Source organism: Nylanderia fulva, unplaced genomic scaffold (assembly GCF_048542155.1).
Source record: "Nylanderia fulva isolate GAGA-0341 unplaced genomic scaffold, ASM4854215v1 Scaffold7, whole genome shotgun sequence".
Classification (NCBI taxonomy): domain Eukaryota; kingdom Metazoa; phylum Arthropoda; class Insecta; order Hymenoptera; family Formicidae; genus Nylanderia; species Nylanderia fulva.
In genome coordinates, this window is record NW_028190807.1 from 1663711 (window position 1) to 1685772 (window position 22062).

Genomic DNA, 22062 nt, shown 5'->3' on the forward strand with positions numbered 1-22062 from the left:
AAGAGTTTTACATCTCGATAATTTGGAATCAAATTTTAAAGCTGACGAATCGCTAAACGTTTGACAACTAAATTAAAGAGAACAGTTTTTTTGTCGCGATATTTGATCGTGCAATGATCCCGATGATCGAATGATTGATTTTGCGGTTAATCGTAGGATAGCGAACACGCGAGCTGGTAGATAAATGCGACCGTATTTGCGTAGCTACGGCAAATAGTGTTAGTGAAATTCTTTGGCATGCCATGCTGACCCATATTTTCTACGGCAATCTAATTACGATCGGTGTTAAATCGAACAGGATATTAATATTCGATCATTTGGACAGTTAAAAAGTTTTAAGATTGTTAATCGTTTCCCATTCACCAGTCAGCCTAGACCCAACAGCAGCAGATAGAAGGAGCCCCCGCGGAGAAATGTATCGCTCGCAGATATGTATGTTTTAATTGTTTTTTTTTTTTTTTCTAATTTCTTCTCGTTTCATCCTTATTTCGCATTTCGTTGAACTCTTCTACGTTTCCTCGACGATTATGTATTAATATAAGAGAAAGAAAAAATCAAGGAAAAAACACGCAACTTCGATTTTTGTAATTTTCGCAAATCGCGAATAATTCAGGCGCATCGCATTGATTGCAATATTCGCATAATCGGGCATAATTTTTGTTAAATATTTTTTGTTAAATTATAAAACATCTCTACATATGCCTTTGATTGAGAAACAGAAACATGCTGATAATTGATTTGCCACAAAGGGATTAATCGACATAGCACTTGAGGAGATATTTCAATTCCAACGTACACGAGCACCAGGAACAAAGTACAAAATTCTTGACATGCATTCTCGTAAAGAAATGCTTTACTTTGCGCGAACAAATATGCACATATTAGATTTCTCACCGTGTTAGCAATTACACACGATTATGTTAGAATCTGGATTAATTTGTAGCTTACTATAAACAACTATCTACTTTTTAAAATTGATACATCGCAGACGGAGCGCTTTCGAGGGACTCGCATTGGTCAAAACGATTTAAATGAAAAGATTATCGAGCTTTTTTCTCAAGACAAAAAAACCAAGAGAGCAATTTGATCGGAGATAAAGTTCATGATATTTTTTTTTTGGTCAAATATACCTTTTTTTTTTTTTTTTTTTAAACACGCATAATCAATATATACACGGCCGAAAGAATTAATTGTCCGTGTAATTTTCAACATATCTCGCGACCGGGGTCCCTCGGTTACGCGGGGCGACGAAACTACCACTTAAATGATAAGTTCAGGCGAGCTGTCCCTACCTTCGTCATCGCTGGAATAGCTGTTATAGCGTGGCACGTTGACGGCAGTCCGACGGCCGTCCGAGCTCTTGCTCCTGACATGCGAACGATGCCCGTCTTCCCGCCTACGGGAGTGACGACCCTCAGCCACGGCGGCCTCGTGCGCTGCCAAATCCAGCAGCGCCTGTTGCTTGTAGTAACTCGAAAGATCATTTTGTGCCCTGCCCCGATTGGCCGAACCGGATGGCTTTCGCGTTAACGGGGATTGCAGCATACGCTGCTTCCATTCCAGCAACCGCTTCATCGACTCTTCGCGCTATAAAATGTATATCGTAACCCTTCATTAGCTATGCAACGAAAAAAAAAAATGTGAGATAGTTTGAGGATATTTTGGAGATTTCGACTTTGCTTTCATATTTTAGCAACGCAGAATCTTGAAACCGCTTCTAATTATTACGACAAATTTTTATTACGATGATTATGTTATGGTATCTTTTTTATCGATTCAAATTTATAATAATATTAAATTGTAGTAATAATAATATATTATTATAATAATATATTACCATTTTCGCGTGGATGAAAATAATTAAATTTTATGTATGAAAATTTAGTTAAATAATATATATTTATATTTACTCATATATCTTTTTATTGTATTTTGTTTATCAGTTGTGTTAAAAATATATTATTTTAGCATCAGAATGTTACAAGTCCCGAAATTTTTTTTGATGTGTGTAATTAATAAAAAAAATTAATGTTTATATGTGAGTATCGAGCAAATTTATTTTTAAAAATTTTATATACGTAATATTTATATACGATTCTTTAATCTTCTATATATAAAATGAAGCTTATAATTGTACGAGTATATTTCAATTTACAGTTCAAAAATTAATTACTTTTATATAATCCGAAACTATTATTTTTGTTTTTTATCCCCTCCTCCTCTCTTCTTATCGAAAGATGTCTTTTAATTTATTGTTTCCTATTTTCTGCAAGAACTGCATCGTAATTGTAGGATCTAATCGGGAGAGAAATAAACGTTTAAAAAATTTCCGATAATAATACAAACTGAAAAATCTAGAAAATTATGAATACGATTGGACTAATGTAATAACAATGATAATAATGAAGTGAAAACGATGGTGAAAGCAAAGACACGAAGAGAGTCGAGATGACGTAAGACGACACAAGTTGTGTAGCTATGCAACAGAGCTATCGTATGAATCATGCTCGTCCACCGATGTTACGGTGGTCTTGTACAAGCTGATACAAGCAATGCTGATGACCTACAGCTATCTACCTGATTCAAAGAAACGGCTCGCTGCATGACTCATCCCAGATTTTCCGAAATAGAAACGGAGCAAGGAGCTCGAAACGGAAATGTATTCGTACGGCGAAAGACTTATTTCAACATTTATCGATTTGTATTACAAAATCGTATTACAAATTCACTTATTAATAGCTATTCTACAAAAATAAATTTTTTATTCGTATAAAAATATAAAATTGCTTTTTGGAAACCATCAGAGAAAGAATATTTATTTAACAACTGGACTTTACTGTAGCCCAACATTTTTGGAGCAGTATACGGGAGCAGTAAATCATCAGAGAAAGAATATTTATTTAACAACTGGACTTTACTGTAGCCCAACATTTTTGGAACAGTATACGGATCTGCCGAACAGATTTCTCACGAATTAAAGATAAAGAATAAATATATTCAACACGATGTAATCAAAGAGATTCTAATAATGAAACTATATAAAGATACTATATGCAAATTCTATTACGAGGTTCAATCTTGAAAGAAACGAATGAACGCGAAAAAACTGTATGGGGAACGTTGGATCTCTTACCTGCTGAATCTTGCGTTCACCATCCCGCGAATCCTGCTCGGAGGACCTCTCGGCGTAGTCGTCGTCGTCGGGATCAAGCGCGGCGGGATGTCGTGTCCTTGGCAGACGCGCCGATGCCGATCTGCAGAACTGCTGCTGCTCGCTCCATCGTCTGCCACCACCTGCGTGACCACCGGCGTGATACGTCTGAGCGATGTGGGTTCCGTGGACACTGTGACTCGTCGTTCTTCCCCACCCGTCGTACTCGCCACGAGGTACCCTTCGCGGGATCGTGTTGTCCTCGCCACCATGCGTTATCATCTCGCGGCCATTCGCCTCGTAGCTCTTCTCGCGCAACGATCTTCGGAATTTTGGGTCATTGCCCATTATCCTGATACGAAGCAGGAATTGAGATATACATTTTTATGTATTTCACGAGAAAAATTGTCTTCTCCTTCTTCGATTTGTCAATTTTCAGAAACTAGGATTTATAATGGTTCTTTGAAAAAGCATCGCACAAAGTGCGTTAAATATATTACATATTCATATGTTGTTTCAAATAGAGAGGTGCAAATCAGGAATTGAGGTGTACAAAATTTATATATATTTTTATATATTTCGCGAGAGAAATTGTCTTCTCCTTTTTCAATTCTTCAATTTTCATAGAAACAAGGATTTACTAAAGGTTCTTTAAAAAATCATCGCGCAAAGTGCGTTAAATATATAATATATTCATATATTATTAAAATAAAGTGGTGCAAGCTATCGTATTATTTAAAAGCGACATTTTGAAATTTCTGAATTTCGATGAAACGTTAAACGCGGGCTCTGCGGCATGCGGCTTAATTATATATTCGGATAATGTACTGCGGTGACTCACTCGGAATGTCTCTGCGTCAGCGACTGAGGGGGCATCGTGTGTTGCCCGTGAACGTGATCTCGCTGGGTGCGTCTCAGAGCGGGGCAGGTGGAATCCGGCAATATGGCTATTCTACTCTCGTCAGTCTTGTCACGGATACCCGGCAGTTTTGGCTGCATCGTGACGCGCGAGAGAGACTGATTCCGCTGTTGCTGATAATGCTGCGGGGTCTGGTGCAAATAAACCGCAGACTGCCGCATCTGTGCCGCGTATCTAAGTACAAAAAAACGCGCGATGCAAACTCCTACGGTTATTTGAAGATGATTTTTCCTCAGCGAAAATGTCGAGAAAGGCCATCATTTTTTAATGTTCCCAATTTTTGAAATTATGTATCTTTGTAACTAAGTTTAAAAATAAAAATTCTATTACAGTAAACTTTACCTGAAATTAACTAAATGTAGTTTTGTTAATAATTTATCTTCACAAGGCTTAATTTACAAAAAAAAAGCTTTTATTTTTAATCGTTTATAACTGGAAAATTATTGGTGCTTGGGCATTTTCGCTGAGGAAAAATCGTTTCCAAATCGTCTCAAGAATCTTCCATTAACGTGTGGGTACAGTAAGTTTGGGATACTCTGTATATTCGTGCAATAAAACGTAAAAAAAAAAAAAAAAAAAAAAACAAATGAAATACCTTTCTTCGGAGTAGAAGTAACCATCGTTGGTCGCATCCGACGGATTCACTATATCTAGGCTGGACTTAGGCCTCTGCGGACGTCTCTGCTGATCCGGTGGCCTCTCGCATTGCGCGGGTTGTTGCTGAGGTCGTCTCGTCGCTTCGTATTCTAGAAAATCAGCACTGTGCGGTCGCGGTGGCGGTTGAATTCTCGTCTTCATCGGCACTAAAAAAGAAGCAAATCGTGACGCCCTTTGTATATTACCACGTCGAGCTTTATCGGTTACAACATTATTCAAGATCCTTTGCCACGCGGAGAAAAAGAAAGGCGCGAATTTTTACCGTGAGACGATGCGATGCGCAAAAAGAGAAAATCTAGGTCGTAACTTTTATTATCTCTCATTACGAGTATTATAATTTTAACGCGATATAAAATTAATTTTTCAATTTTGGAATTAACTCGTATCTTTATGATCTCGCGAGCTGCGAATTAATATTCGTCCGCGATAATAAGAAAATACGGAGCCCTTGCTACATCATATTGCGATAAACGCACGGCAACTTTTTTCAAACTTTAGAATAATAAACTTTTTTAGAATCTTTTCATCAAAGGAATATTACTCAAAACACGCGCTGGAAACCACCGTGCTTGCACGGAAAAGTTATCAAAGCGCTGTTTTATGTTCATTACCTTTTTTTAATACAAGACTCGAATTCTCTTTGCGCGACAATGCGACGAAATGCGAAAAACATATAGAAAGACCGAGATTGTTGTCGCTGAAATAGATTCCCGGGACGCGCGCCTTAACGGCCCGATAAGAAAGCTCGCTTTGTAACATAAATGAGAAGAGAGACGTTACTTTCAAACATACATCCGCGTAAAATGTTTTCACCTTTTGCTCGTTTACGGCACTAATTACGGAGCGCCTTTGTGCGCGAGCAGCCGCGAGAAGAAGGTAAAGAAAACAAAGAGACTCACTGTGCGGCGGCGTGACGGGTGAGTGCAACAGTTGCTGTAGATGTTGCTGCTGCGCGTAAACGGGGATGGGAATTGGCGCCGGGGACGCACCCTTGGTGTAACCCACGGGACCAGCGGGTCTCTGGTAGAGCGGCGGAGTGCCGTAGAGCTCCTCGTAGTCGCCATTACCCCTGCTGCTGGTTCTCGGCTTCGCGCTACGTCCGTAGGTGTCCGGGGTCCTCCTTTCGGTCGGTTGCGCGATTTGACCGTAGCCGTAATTCAGGCCGGACTTGTCGGTCCGCAGACTCTGATGCTGCGGCGGCTGATTCATCCGCGTGCCGTAAATCGTGTTGCTCCTCTCGTAATCGGACATCGGACTTTTACTCGTCACCGTAACGTCCGGCGAGACCGGACTTTTCCGATAATCCGGATCGGGTGACGGTGTCGAGTACTCGTTTGAACCGTCCGTCAATCTTCTCGGTTTTGGCGGCGCGTTAGCGTAAATCGGCTGTCCGAATTTTCGGGACATAGGCTGCACCGTCTGAACGTTGCCCGCGATGGGATGCGGCATGGATTGAGACGACTGTTGCTGCTGCTGCTGCTGCTGCGGCGATTGCTGGAGCATGTGCTTGTGCGGATGCGACGACTGATGGGGCGGCAGCACGTTTGCCTGGGGTAGATGCTGATGCAACAACGCTTGATGCTGATGCGAGTGGTTCGGTTGCAGTTGCTGCAAGTGTCCGTATTGTTGCTGTTGCTGCTGCTGCTGCGATTGCGGTTGAGAGGTGCTGGGTTGACCGTAATTCGAAATTGGCTGCGGCACCCAACCGTTCATCATCGGGTGACCCGAGTCGCTTCCGTGATTGTTGCTGGCGGAGTTGCCGTTGCTGTTGCTGCTGCTGAGATTCGGGAAGGAGGCAGTGTTCGCGCTGTTCGGACTCGAGTTGTTGTTCGACGCGTGGCTGGGATCGTCGCGCGATTGAAAGCCATGGAAGCCTGAGTCGCTGTCGTCGGCGCTTTGATTCAGGATCGACGAGATCGACGAGACGCTGGGCCGAGCACTTCGCTCGCCGTCCTGCGCTATCTCGATCACCACTGCAGCCTCGCCCATTCCACTTGAGAAGAAAGTCAAATTGAGAGCTATGACATGAACTTCGCACGTCGAACTTATAGATATTTGTTCGAGTCTATCGATCGTAACGTAAATCATCGATATTGAATTTAATATAGTTGAATCACCAGGTAAAATATGTATGTCTGGCAATTTTTTTTTATGCACACTATATTAGTAAAATTATCGTTGCTGAATACATACATCGAGCGCACATATGTATAAATGAAAGGGATTATTTTTTAATACTCTCTTTTCACCGCGCGTTCTCCAATTTCGCGTTTCAAGCAAAATTTATATCCCGACCAGTTCGAGAAACCTTCTCATTTTACTAAATGTAGAAAAATTAATTCTCGCCATTGTTCCGCGCTGAACTGCTAAAACGCATATGTCAAGAATCTACTTGGTATTTTTCAACTAAATAACGGTAAATCGATTTTTCGGTGGATAAATGGGCAAACAATAGACGACGACGACCAAGCTCGTTTAAAACGTACGTTCATTGTCCGTATCGGAGTGCCGCTGACGATGCGCTAAATAGACAATGAACTAGTTGGGGCCTCATCCACCGTCGTTATTTCGCGAGTCAAATAACTCTCGGGAAACTAACTAACGAGATTGATTAGCTACGCCGCGATAACGCGCGAACGACAGATGCGCTGTAGCGTCGCGATACTTTCATCGTTCAAATAAACCACCCTGGTAGCTGCGACGCGACGTCCCAATTTCCTTTGCGGAATATCAAAGAGACGTTCGCCGTCACTCTATTGCAGTATCGAATTAACTTTCGAGATTGCCACTTCGAACCATGTTTAATGTCACAAAGTGTTGTGACATTAAAAGATGACATCTTTTAGAAGAGTAGTTAGCAATATCCCTGAAGAGATACTTCATTCTTCCGTAAAATGAAAATAAATAGTAAGTCCTCGTAAGTTCGAGGAAAGATTTCTGGTATAAAGAAAAAATTCCAAGTACTGCAAAATTTTCATGATATTTACACATTTTCGAATTCATATATTTTAAAAAAGTATTGTACTTGAGAAACTCGAATCGGATGTAAAAAGAATGAGAGATAAAATTTAACGATCTTTCTGCAATTTTAAAGCATAGAGTGATACTGTAAAATGGAGGGAAAATTACGGGTAAGAGAGGGAATGTGAAACGAGAGAACATTATAGAAACGGCAGATGAAAAATTTAAGTATCCATGAATCGATGCGATTATTACAATAATAAAAAAATCGATTTTGTATCAATTTCGTCACCGCATTTTTCATCTCTTCACATTCGTTTATTTATTCAACTTGTGTGATGACAAAAACGATAAAACATGCAAATGTTTTTTTGCCCTTTACAAACCTATAATTATTAAACATTGAAAAATATCGTTTTTATCGGTGTGATAAATTCAACATTTCTTTATTAGAATTGAATAAATAACTTTGCTTGAATTCTGCGTAAATAATTTATAATGACTAATAAGATCGTCCAGAACGTTTTCACGTTTGATTTTTACACAATTTAAAAATAAATTTGTGCAACTTACGGGCTAGGATCTTGCAAAAGCGTCGCCAAAGTTAGCGCATTCACCCATTGGTTCATGCTCTCGCGACTGTCAGCTGCAAAGTGATAAGTCCTCATGTTCGCGTGCTCGGCCTTGAAGGCGAACTTCTTGTTAACTTTATCCTCGGGTTTGCAGACGGTAACTCTGTACGAGGGAAGTAATATCGAACCTAGCAGTTTCTCCTCTTCCGGACCTGCAAATTAATAAATTGTTACATTACGTACAACGCGACGACTAAATTTTATTTTCAAAATTAAATATTCGGGTTAGTTTCACTCAAAAAATCCCCACCAAAAATCATGCACGTAATTTGACGTGTCCTATATATCATGTTTGATTGCAAGAAAAAATATCGTGTCAAAAAAAGGACAAAAAAGGATAGGTACATTACACGACAGCTCTATTCATCCTTTGCGAATAAAATAGTGCGGATGTCATGTTCGAATAGTTGATCAAACTATAAAATATTTTTTAAAATAATATAAAATATATTTTTAAAAATACAAAATGTAAAAATATTTTTGACGGCATTCTGTTCTCGATCTTGACAAGTTTGAACGCACCATTGGAGATGGACCGATTTGCAATGTACATATTCTCCTTTCCCGACTCTCGAAATAGTTTTTTCTTCAACCGTTTATGTCTAACAATAATTATAATTAATATATACCATGTGCGCTACTTCCACGTAATTTTAAATATTTGCGAGAGTGAACATTTACATGTACGTTTTTCATGGCTCGCGTTTACAGTAGCGTTGGTTTTGAAAGACAAGGTATTTCGCCACACGAATTACGGAATTTTGAGTTTGTACGAAGCTTGTACATAACCGCGAAATCTCGGCAAGCGAATTGAATTTCTCTCTCACGTTGCGTTTTAGATAAGCTAACATTTTGGTCTAAACGAATTCCAAGCGATCTAATGATAAACGCTAGAGACGTACATACGCAATAAACGAATGCTTTAGCAATTAGAGATATGAAATCTCAATTATTTAATTCATATAAATATTCCTTCTTCATATTTTGATAATAGAAAATGTACAATTTAATTGTTTATACGTACATTTGAATGTGAATTGTACGAAGTAAAATCTTTCCGATCTATAATCTCGAATAGAAAAAAGAATCCATCTATTTGCTTGAAGAGAGAAAGTTATATACTTCTTCAGGAAATACTTGATTTTACTTTACTCGAGCAAAATTGATTAATAAGAGTATACAGTATATAATAAACGAAATATATATATATATCTCTTTCAAGATGGAAGATCGATCACCTATCTCGCGGACATGTTGAACGAACTTTGTAGGATATTTACGCAGCAATCGGATCGAAAAACTTTGTTGCCGAGTATTAGTTTCAGTGCTTTTGCGAAAGACATAAGGATACTCGAAGAGGCTCGACGAGCCGCTAATTAGGAGCAGTATCTATCGAATGTAATTTAACTAAAGTTCGTCACAGTGTAAACGACGCGTCGAGGCGTCCTGAACTTCCAGCGACAACTTCCTTCTTGTTCGAGTAACGTGCAAGACAAACTGAAGTGGTAGACCGCGCACGGAGTGTATCCTTAACAGAGAACATTTCGCACATCTTCGCTGCGACGACTGTGATGCACTGTGACGCACGTGCATCTATAGAATCAAAGGGACCGGGTGTAATTAGCGCTTCGAGTCGGATTAGAAGAGCAACGGTATTCAAGATGACTGGAAATTGGTCTCGTGCGAGATCTAAACGCGAGACGGAGAATCTGAAATTCCTGCTTGAATATATTCGCCAAGCTGATAAATGCGCCGGAATAAAAGCTCGTAAATAGAGCAGATGCAACAATCGACCCGAATATTAATGGCAATTTTATGTACTAAACTTGGAGATCGTTTTTATCGTTCATCATACTTTGAAAAATTCAGAGATTATTTTAAAGAGATAACTGACATTTATTTTATAAGATCGTGAAAGCTCTCTTCAACTGGGTTTAATTTCAAATAACGAAATATTATTAAGGCTTGTAATATCAGTCCGATGCAAAGTAAAAAAAAAAAAAAAAAAAAAAGAAAAAAAACAAACTTATTCGTTCGATTTACGCAATATGCTCAACAAGAGCTCATTTGCACCGATAACCAAATTTAATTTCCATGCGTCGAATTGGTTGTTAATAGATATTCCCAGGATAATTATTGTTTATACCGGTTCATATAATGCCGATTGTTAATTATAAAACGAATGCAGCGTTATCACATCCGCCGGTTCTGCATATTAAATAAACGCGCTACTCCGAATAATAACAATAATGCTCGAGTTAAAACTGACAGCGTCACATACACATTATTCATCGTGATAAAATAACGGGAAGGAAAGGCGCAAAAACGCTAAAAAAAAAACAGGCTCGATAGAGCGCGATACTCACCCTTGTAATAAAAGAGACAGTACTCGGAGAGGACGAACCAACGTTTCTTCCAGAGCATGAGACCCTCCGAGCCCTGCTTGTGCAGCCAGCCCTGAAGCGCCACTGGGGCAGAGAGCGGCCTTTTTGCAGCGGGCGAACGTAGTCCTCCTTGAGGACCGCTTCGTCTGCGCACCCCCGACACGGATGCCGCCACTCCCGAGCCATCGTGCTTGCTACGTACCTGGACAGGTACGGCGGGCGGCGTGGCCGATTGGACAATCTGTCGAGTAAAAAAAGCCCTTTCTCATCCAGACGATCAATTACGATTACTTTGCGCTACGCGTTAATCGAATGTCTTTAATGTTTAATATTACAATTCAATTTATAATGAAAATATTTTTATTGCGCTGAAGAAGGATTGAAATGTCAGCCGAAACGTTCGCAAAATGTTTATTTCTCTTATGTATTTATTATTTCGTTTATATGAATTTTATTAATATCAACTGTCAACTGTATATTATGTTTAATAGCTCTTATAGCCCTTCTTTGTTTACAATTATTAGGTTTAACAGAGTTAATTACTATTTTTATTTAATCGAATGTGTTCTGAATCCTGTTTTTAAAAAGAACAAAATTCCTTGAGTTTAATGGCTCGTTATTCTTTAATTAATTTCACGAAATTACTCTGCAATTTATTTTACGTTCGATTACAAAAATCGTTATCCTTAAATAATTTTAAATTTGAGTGGATCAAGATGAGATGAAGATATGTAAATTTATTGTTCGATAAGATGAAGATGATTTTGTCTTGAATATATCTAGATAAAATTATACATGCAGCGATTCATTTAGACAACTTCCAGATGACATTATTTTTAAAACCGCTTATATAAACACAGAAAAAATGTTAATTATAAAAGGAATATGACAAAATATATTCAAAATGTATATATAAAATGTGCTATGACTCTAAATCAAATTATCTGAACGTTATTGCAGATACAGATATAACACATATTTTTATTATCTATATAAAGATAAGATAACGCCAAAATTTCATCTGGATAATTATCTATATAATTTTATTTAGATACCAGCAAACACTGTTCATGCATAAGTTATAAATTAAAAGGCCAACTTAACGAGCTAATTAATTAGATGTTAACAATTTATTCTAAGTCATAAAAATAATACAAATGATAATTAGTAAACGTTTCAACTGTACGACAGTCTTTATCAATACAAATATCGCTTTGCTATATACAGTCGAAACGTTTACTAATTATCATTTGTATTATTTTCATGACTTAGAATAAATTGTTAACACTTAATTAATCAACTCGTTAAGTTGGCCTTTTAATTTACAACTTATTTTAATTTTACACAAACTGTTTATGCATTTAAATTTTATGTAAATTTTGTGTAAATTTCGAGAGATAGTAAATGATGTCATCTAATTAAATTTTTGTTGAGGAAACATTGAACAGAATCAGCAGAAACATTTATCCAGTTGACATAACGTCTAAAGAAGAGGTTGAATATTTTATTATTAATTTTCTCAAATGTATATTAAACGCGACACGAAACGATTTACAGGACAGACCGTCTGTCACGGTGTGACATTGAGATGAGATATCAAGCAGCTTTAAATATTTTTCAGATTGTAGAAGCAAGACAGAACGTAATACAATCTCTCTGACAAAAGAAAACAGAACTAGAAGCAATAAATCTTTGGTAAAATTTGAAATCGCATCTCTTGGCCGACACATATCGAGATATCTCGGAGTATCTTTTATTCGACATTTTCCTGAACGCGGCTGATCGAAATCTGCTTTTCCGTTCTGCGGCGCGTTGTGAAAACTCTTGTTAACCGACAAAAATGTTGCCACTCGGAACGTCTATTCGATAATGAAAAGCCATGGAAGAGTGAAGAAAGAAGAAGACGCGATCGCCATTTCAACGTGAAATTCGTCCAATCCGTCTCATTTTTCGCTTCCCGTTACGCCGCACGTAGAAAGCAGAGAAAAACACGGGCTGACGTTTGACGAGCAAAAAGATTACTAAATAACTAATTACTTGACAGACGTGTATCGCGATAGGAAGGAAAGCGAGGCGGGTGGCATGCATTTTCGATACGAGAAGAACGCGCGTGCTTCTGCAAACTTCGGTCGGATTTAATCCTGGAAATAGACTCGGTGTATTATGCAGTTCGTTATCGATTTCCCCTTTGTCCCCTTCCTTTATTTCATTTAAAAATACATGCTAAAAAAAAGCAGCGAATTTCAGTACAAAAGATTGGCCAGGTCCGAGGAAAAGCACTTGACAAGTTCCAGCCTTAACGTAAAAATGAATAATTTACCGCTCGCTCTAGTTTGCTCAGCTTCAACTGCTTTTCCTTCTCTCCCAAAATTTTTCGTGACATCCGAAACACGATCAACGACGAAAAATGGTTTACACAAAAACAGAAAGCGTGCGTTAAATTAAAAAATATGCCATTATTAAATTTCTGTCATTACTCTTTCTTTTGCGTACGTGGTCACAATATACGAATGATAATAAATTTCGACAAGATTTAAATGCATTTCCGAGAGAGCTAATATTAATAATCTTTATCCTAAAAGTATCATACAAACTCTCTCTTTTTTTAAGACACTATTATGCTTTTATATGCAATAGATTTTATTTTCTGCAAAAGTTTTCGTCAACATGAAACTCGTAGATGCATTTGATCTAAAAGCATAAATAGATCGAGGGAAACGACGAAAAATGGTTTACACAAAAACAGAAAGCACGCGTTAAATAAATATGCAATCATTAAATTTCTGCTATTACTTTCTTTTGTGTACGTTATCACAATATGCGAATGATAATAAATTTCGACAATATTTAAATGCATTTCCGAGAGAGCTAATATTAATAATCTTCATTCTAAAAGTATCATACAAACTCTCTTTTTATTTTTAGACACTCTAGACTATGCTTTTACATGCAATAATAGATTTTACTTTCTGCAAAAGTTTTCGTCAACATGTGACTCGTAGATACATTCGATCTCAAAGCATAAAGAGAGGGAAACATTCCGTTTCCGGGCGCTCTTCGAATCATCGATAACATGACCTGTATTTTTCTGGAATACAAAACGCCGCGAATGTCTTTAAGAAACTTGCAAGCTACAACTTGCGCATATAAGACGCAAAGCACTGTACAGAGTGCCTCTATAAATCGCACTCTAAATAAAATAGAATTATATCCACGATGTTTACACGCCCGTGGGATACGTCAAATAACAACAAATCGTCCGATCGATTTTCCTCAAAAAAGTTTGCAATTTCCTAACAAAACATTATACAGATGTCTAGAACCATTAGCGCTCGTTCGCTGTTTCATTAATCTGTCCTCGTCGGAAATTTCTTAGAGCGAGTTTTCATCGCGAAAAAGTCGGACAGAGAAGGAGTGATCCATTAAACTACAAGAACCGACGATGGAAATGAATAAACGCAATTCGATGCGATCGAAAAGACGCGAAAGAATTTGCGCGCAAAATTCTTTTGTTCCTTCGATCCTCAGATTCGGGTGGAATCGAATCGCCGATTTCCATCGCTCGTAATTCCTCCCTAATTCGAACGATGCCTCTAATTGGGAGGGCAGCGCCGATGGTGTTTCGCGCCAATCCTCCGCCATTCTCGTTTCACAAAGGCTAGCAGAGATGACCGCATGCGACTCATTAAACAATGCGGTACCAAACAGTAGGTAATAATCGATCGACCGTTATTTATGGCGATCTGCGAATTGCATTGTGCAATTTCCTACGACGCGACATTGCTAATTTTACAATGCTTGACCTCTTTGTAAGATTTAATTTGTATCGCGCGATACGTATTATTGACAGGAAATTATTTCGGGAATTGTACACAGGATATCGAAAAATTACCGCGCGTCAATGATGGTAAATATCTATATAATCGAACATGTTTACCTTTTTGTTGTCCATCCCAGGTGTCGAACTGGTCACCGGTTGGTCGAGCCTGGAACAAAAAGAAGATAACGTTGAAATATTTGCAATAAAAATCATTTTAATAATATTTTATGTTGTTATGTAGGGATCGCTATCTTTTATATTACACTTGTATTTTATTACATTTGTCAGACGAGTCTTGTCAAATCTGATATGACTTTATCGTAAATATCTATATTCTAGTTGTCACCGTTCTGTCTCACTATTCTTTCATAATATTATTCGCTACATTTTCCCCTGGAAGATTTCTCCGCCATCAAAAAATAATCTCGATAATCTTCCGCGACTCGCAGACGAATCTCGACCTCGATGAAACAATACGGACGACCAAGCTATCCATCGGCGTTTTTGGGGACGAGAGCATTGAAAATTTATTGACAATGCTGGCGGAGAAGTCGTTCGATATCGGCTCGTCAAAAAAAGAAAAAAAAATACAAAAATAAAATAAATATAGAAAAAAAGAAAAAATGTTCTAATATGAAAGTTTCATTCGCCGAGCTTCCGCGAAAGAACCGCCATTCTACATAATAGTGACCGTTATTGGAATAATGTAATTCTGGAATAAAACGCGGGTATTCTTCCTTTAGAAAACCGGTCTCGACTGGTATACATTCACGAACCGCTTCAGCTAAATTTTATGATAAAATTTTTATCTTAAAGGAGAATTATATTTATATCGAACACTTTTATATGACGCATATTATATTATAATATAACCTTTCTTTTATTACAGTATAATTCTCCTTTATGAAAAAGAGGATCGCAGCTTTATATCATCATTTGAAAAATTGCTGTAATTACGCGATATGTCGCCTTTGTAGAATTTTCACGCAGGAGAGAATACCCGTTCAGTGTTATAACACTCATTGAACAACAATCTTAACCTGGCCGCTGAGGCCAGGCGAGAAAGGGTCAATACACCACGCAAGGATGCCCTTCAAGCCGCAAAGGCAGAGACGGATATGCGTGCCAAGCGCATAACGCGCGCCATCGCTTTTTATTAGCCAAGCTGCAAGGTAGAAAAGCGCGATACAGACACGACGTGGGGTTATTCGTTCGGAAAGTCACCTCGGTTAGCGCGCGAGAGATCGATCGATTTATCGTATCCCGGACGATTTTATTCCTCAGAGAGATAGACGACATGTATCTACAAATGTCGCACGTGACGAGACACACGTGAACGAAATGAGCATGAACATTCGCAGGATATTTTCCAGGAGAGACCGGGGCATGGTTAACATTTTTTTATTTCTTATATTTTTGGTTCTTTCTTAATTCTTTTCTTAAATTTAATTTTTTTATTTTATTTTCATTTTTTATACACAGAATTTTCTCTTGGAATTCATCCTGAAACTTATGATAATCGCATAAGACAATAAATGATATTGGAAGAATTTCTCTGATTAATATTTACCGCAATAAAAATATATATATGCTGATATATTAAAACTCGGATCTTTTTAACGTCGACTTCGTGCGCGATTTATATGCCATGCGTCCCTTCCAAAATTGTATTGAATTATTAGCAATTGATGACTGCCGGATACCCATGTCCAAGAGTTTTCATTTTCGAACATCGATAATTGAAACATCGATATACGGGAACCTTCCCGAACGTCATCGAAATATAATGAGCGTTCATCTGATATCGTGCCAAGTACGATATTCGATATCGAGCGCTCGATATCTCTATCGCCTCAATTAATAGTCCTAATTTGTGAGAGAAAAAGTTTCCACTTATTTCCTCCAAAAATTCTCAAATTTTCTGCATTTTCTTCGAATAAAATTGCGCATAAATTAGACATAAATCTCACCGAATAATCAATAAAATAATAAAATAATTAATTAAAATTTTAAATACAGTCAATTCTTAAATTTCTACATTAATTGCAAAATTGGCGAACTGGTCGACAACTATGCGACATCGACCTGAAAATTATCGATTCGTTTACCAAGTCTCGAAAGCTGAAAGCGATAACGGAAATGCATCATGGTTTGCCGAAACCGCAGATTCGATTGACCGGTTCTGTTTGTCGTCCGTTTCCAATCCGCTTCATCGAACACCATGATATCCTCTTACTCAACATTAGATCTCCAAATCGCGTTTAGACAACGACTAAGATAATCGACTGTAACGGTGCAATGGGATGTATTAATGTCGAAATGATTAATGTTTATTTGCCCGAAATAGCGTTTGAATGAAATTCTAAATAACTCGTGATTCGCATCCGCGTTCGAGATCTGCGGGTTTTTAATAACTATCATGGGCATTCGCAGAATATTTTCCAGAAGGGTGCATAATTAATTTTTAATTTTTTAATTTTTTAAAATTTATTTTTTTATTTTGTTTTATATTTTATTTTTTTATATTATATATGCAAATAAATTTTAGTGTTTATTCAAAAGGAAAAGCAAATGCTTAATTTTTTTCTGATTCCAAGGGAGAGTAAATGCTCTCCTCTACGGACACCCGTAATGACTATCCTTAATTGGCGCAGAATTGCTGCTCTAGCGGTGCAAAACAGAAAGAAAGAGAAATATCGCGCTGTATTAATTACGTCGTGAACTTGAGAGTCCTCGGACGTAATTAAAAACCAATGTACTAAACCGCAGCGCGCTCTAATGGAGTTGTTTTCATTCCCGCGATGGCTACATCGCTATTTTCTTCCGCAATTTTGCCCGAAACTCTGCGGCTCCGCGTGTTAAAGGACCTTCATATAAAAGGCAATGTTACTGATTTTTTAAAATATTCTTTTAATGATCCAAATGTGCGAGTTCTATGTAAAACACAATAAAGTGCGTATGATAAATTTGTTTCAAAAAAAGAATCATGCTCTTTATAATATTTTAAATTTAAAGAAAGCCAATTTTTTAAATCTAAAATATCTCAAAAATCTAATTACACGTTAATCTCGTGTAACGATAAAATGCAACTAAGCGAACGCGCAAAGTTCAGCAAAATCAACCGCAGATACCATTCGAGCTTTCTCTCTCTCTCCATCGTGATGCAATTAATTGTATATACACACGAGAAAACCACGTAATTTTCAGCCGTGATAAACGCGGGATCTCGATTATATTGTAGGTATGGTCGAAATGATTGTGCTAGTACGCGATACGTGACATCTAATGATGCGGCGTCAGGCGTCGTCCTCTACGAGGAGAAACATCGTACGAGGGAATACAAACAACCCCGTTGCGTCGCGTTTGCCCGTCCGCGAATGCACTTGAACATACACCGTATATGTATGTACATACGTTACTTTGACGTTCGCGAGCATCGCGAAATTGGGGTCGTCGCGATGCGGCGCGATGCGCCACGATTGCCAGCCTTCTCTGATGTAGCTTGACGTGTACGTACATTCATTTATTCGCGACGCGCTGCTGAATGTACGTTCGTACGCCACGCGATAGTATCAATCGCGCTGATCTTTTCGAACCGGGAATTCTTTACGAACCGGGACTGTTCGACCGATTGCACTCATATTCGTTTATACAAAATGCCGCGAATATCTCCCGAGGCTCACAAATACCAAAAATCGATTCTGTTAAATTTTGTAATTTTTTTTTGCGACTAAATCAATAAACCAGACATATGTTTCAACATTTCGCTGGAATGTATATTTCTTGAAAACACAAAAATAATATTGATCTGAATAATAAAAATATAATAATAATTATATAGTGACATGTACAGAGTTTTTCGAAAACTATGTCAGAGATTTTAAAGGCGCATTCTGGGGGTCAAAATAAGAGAAAAAGTTTCTATAAACATGGGTCTAAAAATGCTTTCCCTCTGAGTTATAGCCCCCTACAATTGAGGGAAAAATCGAAAAATGTATTGTAACTCTCGGAGACTTTTTCTCGATCTGCGAAAAAGTTTCCGAAAGTTTCAAAACATTTTTAAATTTTTTCACTCATCTTTAAGAGAGCTATAACTTGAAAGGAAAGCAATTTTGGACCCATGTTTGTAAGAACTTTTATTTATTTTAATTCCTAGAACACACTCTTAAAATCTCTCTGACATAGTTTTAGAAACATAATGAAATTATATATATTATATAATATATAATTATAATAATATATTGTAGATATATATATATAATATAATAAATATAATAATAAACAATAGAATCAAAATAATAATTTCGTCTAGATTAGGAAACGTTGCAATACGGAAGATAATTGTGTGAAATGTTTTCAAACGCTTCGTCTACGTAGTCGACATCAAAGTATCGCGCGTATAAAACAAGTAGAACCGCCTGTAGAAAAAAAAACTGTTCGTTATTCTTTGTGCGTTTATTGCAGTATTCATGGTACGAGCGTATACATGTTTACCGTAATACAACACTACCGCGTGTCGCACGCGATAATGAAATTAGAGTGATTACGCTCGAACGTTGAAAACGTGACACGAGAGAAGGTACAAAGTAAAACGGACAATTAAAAAACGTGATGCGTAGGCATAGAGAGCTTGTTGGTCATCTGTGAAAATGAGAATTTAATATGGTCCAGCGTGTTATACGTGTCCGTAAATTTAAATAACACGCTTCAAATTAATGCGGTGGTAATTACATGAAAATATCATCCTTTCGGTGAAGGTCACCCTTTGCGGTTTCTAATATTTTAGTGCGTCAGATAAAATTTACTCCCTCGTGTAAACGGTATCGTCGTGAATGCTCGCGATCCTTTAAGTTCACCCTGTCAGTTGACCCAGAAAATTTATATCGAGAATATCCGATATATCGATATCCTACGGAAATAGATGCGAAGGAGCGCTGCGAATAATTGGACGACCGATAAATCGCTAATAGACGTGAACGACGGAGATGGATAATAGATACACGTATATAAAAGTCGGCTATATAAAGAGATTTTTTTCGCCATTGACCTTGTAGGATTGCAGCATCCGTAGGGAAGGTCAGGTTAAAATTAGCGCGCGAAGCTACACATATGAATGAATAGACCTCGACCGTGAAAGTAATCGCTCGAATAACCACGAGCAAACGTGTGTATCCAAGTTTCCCGAGTATCCCGTTTTACAAAGTACACACTCTTGCGAGGAGATGCAACCATTGAATTAATTTCAACCTCATTTTCGGGGGCAATGCACATTTTTCACGAACAAACGTATATACAGTGTTGTGCTTAGATTATTTCAAAATTAGCTAAATGAAGATGAGATGAAAATCTTGAAATTCATCTTAGATAAGATAAAGATAATTTTGTTTTAAATATATCAAGGTAAAAGATAAAATTATATGGTGATTCTCATCTAGATAACTTTCCAATAATATTATTTTTAAGTTGTGTAAACACATTGTGTAAACACAGTTATAAACAATTTTTTCTCATTATAAAAGAGATATAAAACTCATATTCATACTTTTATTTATAAGTTTATCGCTTAATGTTCAGGTTTTACTAATACTTGAGTATTTTTATGTGCTATGACTCTAAACCAAATGATCTGAACATTATCCTGGATAATTTAGTAACACTTTTTTTCATCTAAAATGCAGATATAAATAATACGCATTTTTATTATCTATATCAAAACGAGATGACGGCAAAATTTCGTCTAGGTGATCATCTATATAATTTTATTAAATAACAACAAACACTGCGTATATATAATTGATACACACTTGCGTAAACATTTTTGTTATTCCTTATCACATTTCGTTTCGAAACGTTACGTGTATACGTTTATATAGTATTGTATGAAGGATCACCAGCGGCAGGAAGGTAGGAAAAGAGGAGATAAACGAGGACGAGCCTAATGGCAGAAAACTGGGAGACAGCTTTGCGGCTGGAAGGGAAGGATGGATGAGGAAAAAAGAAGCAACTCGCAACTAGACGCGCATGAAAAAAGCCTCCTCTCTTCGCAACAACTCGTAAATATTTTTGCATCCGGGATGAAAACCCGTCGCGTAAACCGATGCGAAGTGCTGGGTCGTCTAGTTGCGGTTCATATTCGAAGAAGATGTAAGAGGATCCTCCTCTCTCTCTCTCTCTCTCTCTCTCTCTCTCTCTCTCTCTCTCTCTCTCTCTCTCTCTTGAGTGTGCGGTTCCATGAAAACGCGCGTTGTTCTCTTCCGACAGTTTGCATGCGAAATAGACGATACGTGTTGTTCTTCGTAGACCCAGTGTTGCTCTTTTCAATTTCGGAAAGTTACAAACAGAAAATATTACGAGCATGCGTCTGCAGCTTCCAATATGCGCGGTCTACAGTCTACAGAGTCGATAAAACCGACTTCCCTTTCCTCCCATTTTCTCATTTCATCTGTCCTTCGCCCTCAGCCTCTTCCGCAACCACGAACTTCCTACACCAGTACCACCGCGGAGAAATTTATCGACAAACTTTATGCTCGCCTCGTGTGGAATCAAGTGCCGAGTGACTCGCAGAAGACAGTCGGTTGAGATCGGAGATCAACCACCCGGTCGCGAGATACGAGTTTATTGGGAGTTATTGGAAGCAAAGGCCAAAATAAACTGCGCGCTCGCGCCGAAGCTAATTTATAAGCATGCTGCGCTTAACGTTATAAGACAGGATATTAGTTGGAGAATTTATGTTAACTTTCCGGCGGATGCATCCTGTTACTTTGTCAGACTCCCTCCTGAATATTGATCGCAAGACCTTATCTCGCAGCTTATAATCATGGTTATCGGCTAACCGGTATTACGCGAGACGCTTCTTCAGGAGAGTGATATAAGCAAGATGTAAGAGACGATATGAATTTCAATAAGATGTCGATCAAGATTTCCGACTGTAAGCAGTGTTTTGCTTGAGATTAATAGTTTACATGATGTCAAATTAATGCAAAAAATGTGATCGCTATTTCAAAGACTAATCTATATAAAAGATAAAAATCCCTTAAGTTGTAGCGTTATCTAATTGACGGAAATTCTCGAAGATATATCGAAATTAAAATTACACTCGAGCGGAAAATTTAAAGCTTATTTATCCAACGTTAATTGTAAACTCAACAAACTTGTCAGTTAATTATTATGACAAGCTCGAAGAGCGATGAATATACACGAGAGTTTAGATCGATACATGACGTCTTGTCGGTATATATATATATATATATATATATATATATATATATATATATATATATCAACATACATCGCTTCCTCTCAGAGAATCTCAAGGGTACAATTGAAACAGAATATACATTTCCTTCCTTTTTCGAGAGAATCGTTATTTCTGCATATTCGTAATCTTTGTAATATTCGATGCAATTAATGGCACTAATTCTTATTCTATTTTTTCTCAAAAAATGAATGCCTCCATAGTTTGTAGACTGTCAAAAATATGCATATCGTAAATTCGAATAATCGAATATCAAAATTTAATTAAAACAATTATTAAAAAA

General features: G+C 37.6%; 1 protein-coding gene across 9 annotated transcripts in view; it reads right to left on the reverse strand.

Moving 5' to 3' along the window:
* Nucleotides 1-22062, reverse strand: part of LOC114934598 (uncharacterized) — a 99037-nt gene that overhangs the window by 46301 nt on the left and 30674 nt on the right. For all 9 annotated transcript variants that reach the window (XR_014926089.1, XM_085488601.1, XM_085488600.1 and 6 more), the window contains 8 exons: nt 14642-14690; nt 10687-10945; nt 8262-8472; nt 5627-6720; nt 4666-4873; nt 3993-4244; nt 3134-3503; nt 1293-1587 (listed from right to left, as the gene is read on the reverse strand). Coding sequence is in view for 8 of the 9 variants with exons in the window: in XM_085488601.1 (XP_085344727.1) it covers nt 1293-1587; nt 3134-3503; nt 3993-4244; nt 4666-4873; nt 5627-6720; nt 8262-8472; nt 10687-10945; nt 14642-14690 (2738 nt within the window). In the remaining variant the exon portion in view is untranslated. The remainder of the gene's footprint in view (nt 1-1292; nt 1588-3133; nt 3504-3992; nt 4245-4665; nt 4874-5626; nt 6721-8261; nt 8473-10686; nt 10946-14641; nt 14691-22062) is intronic.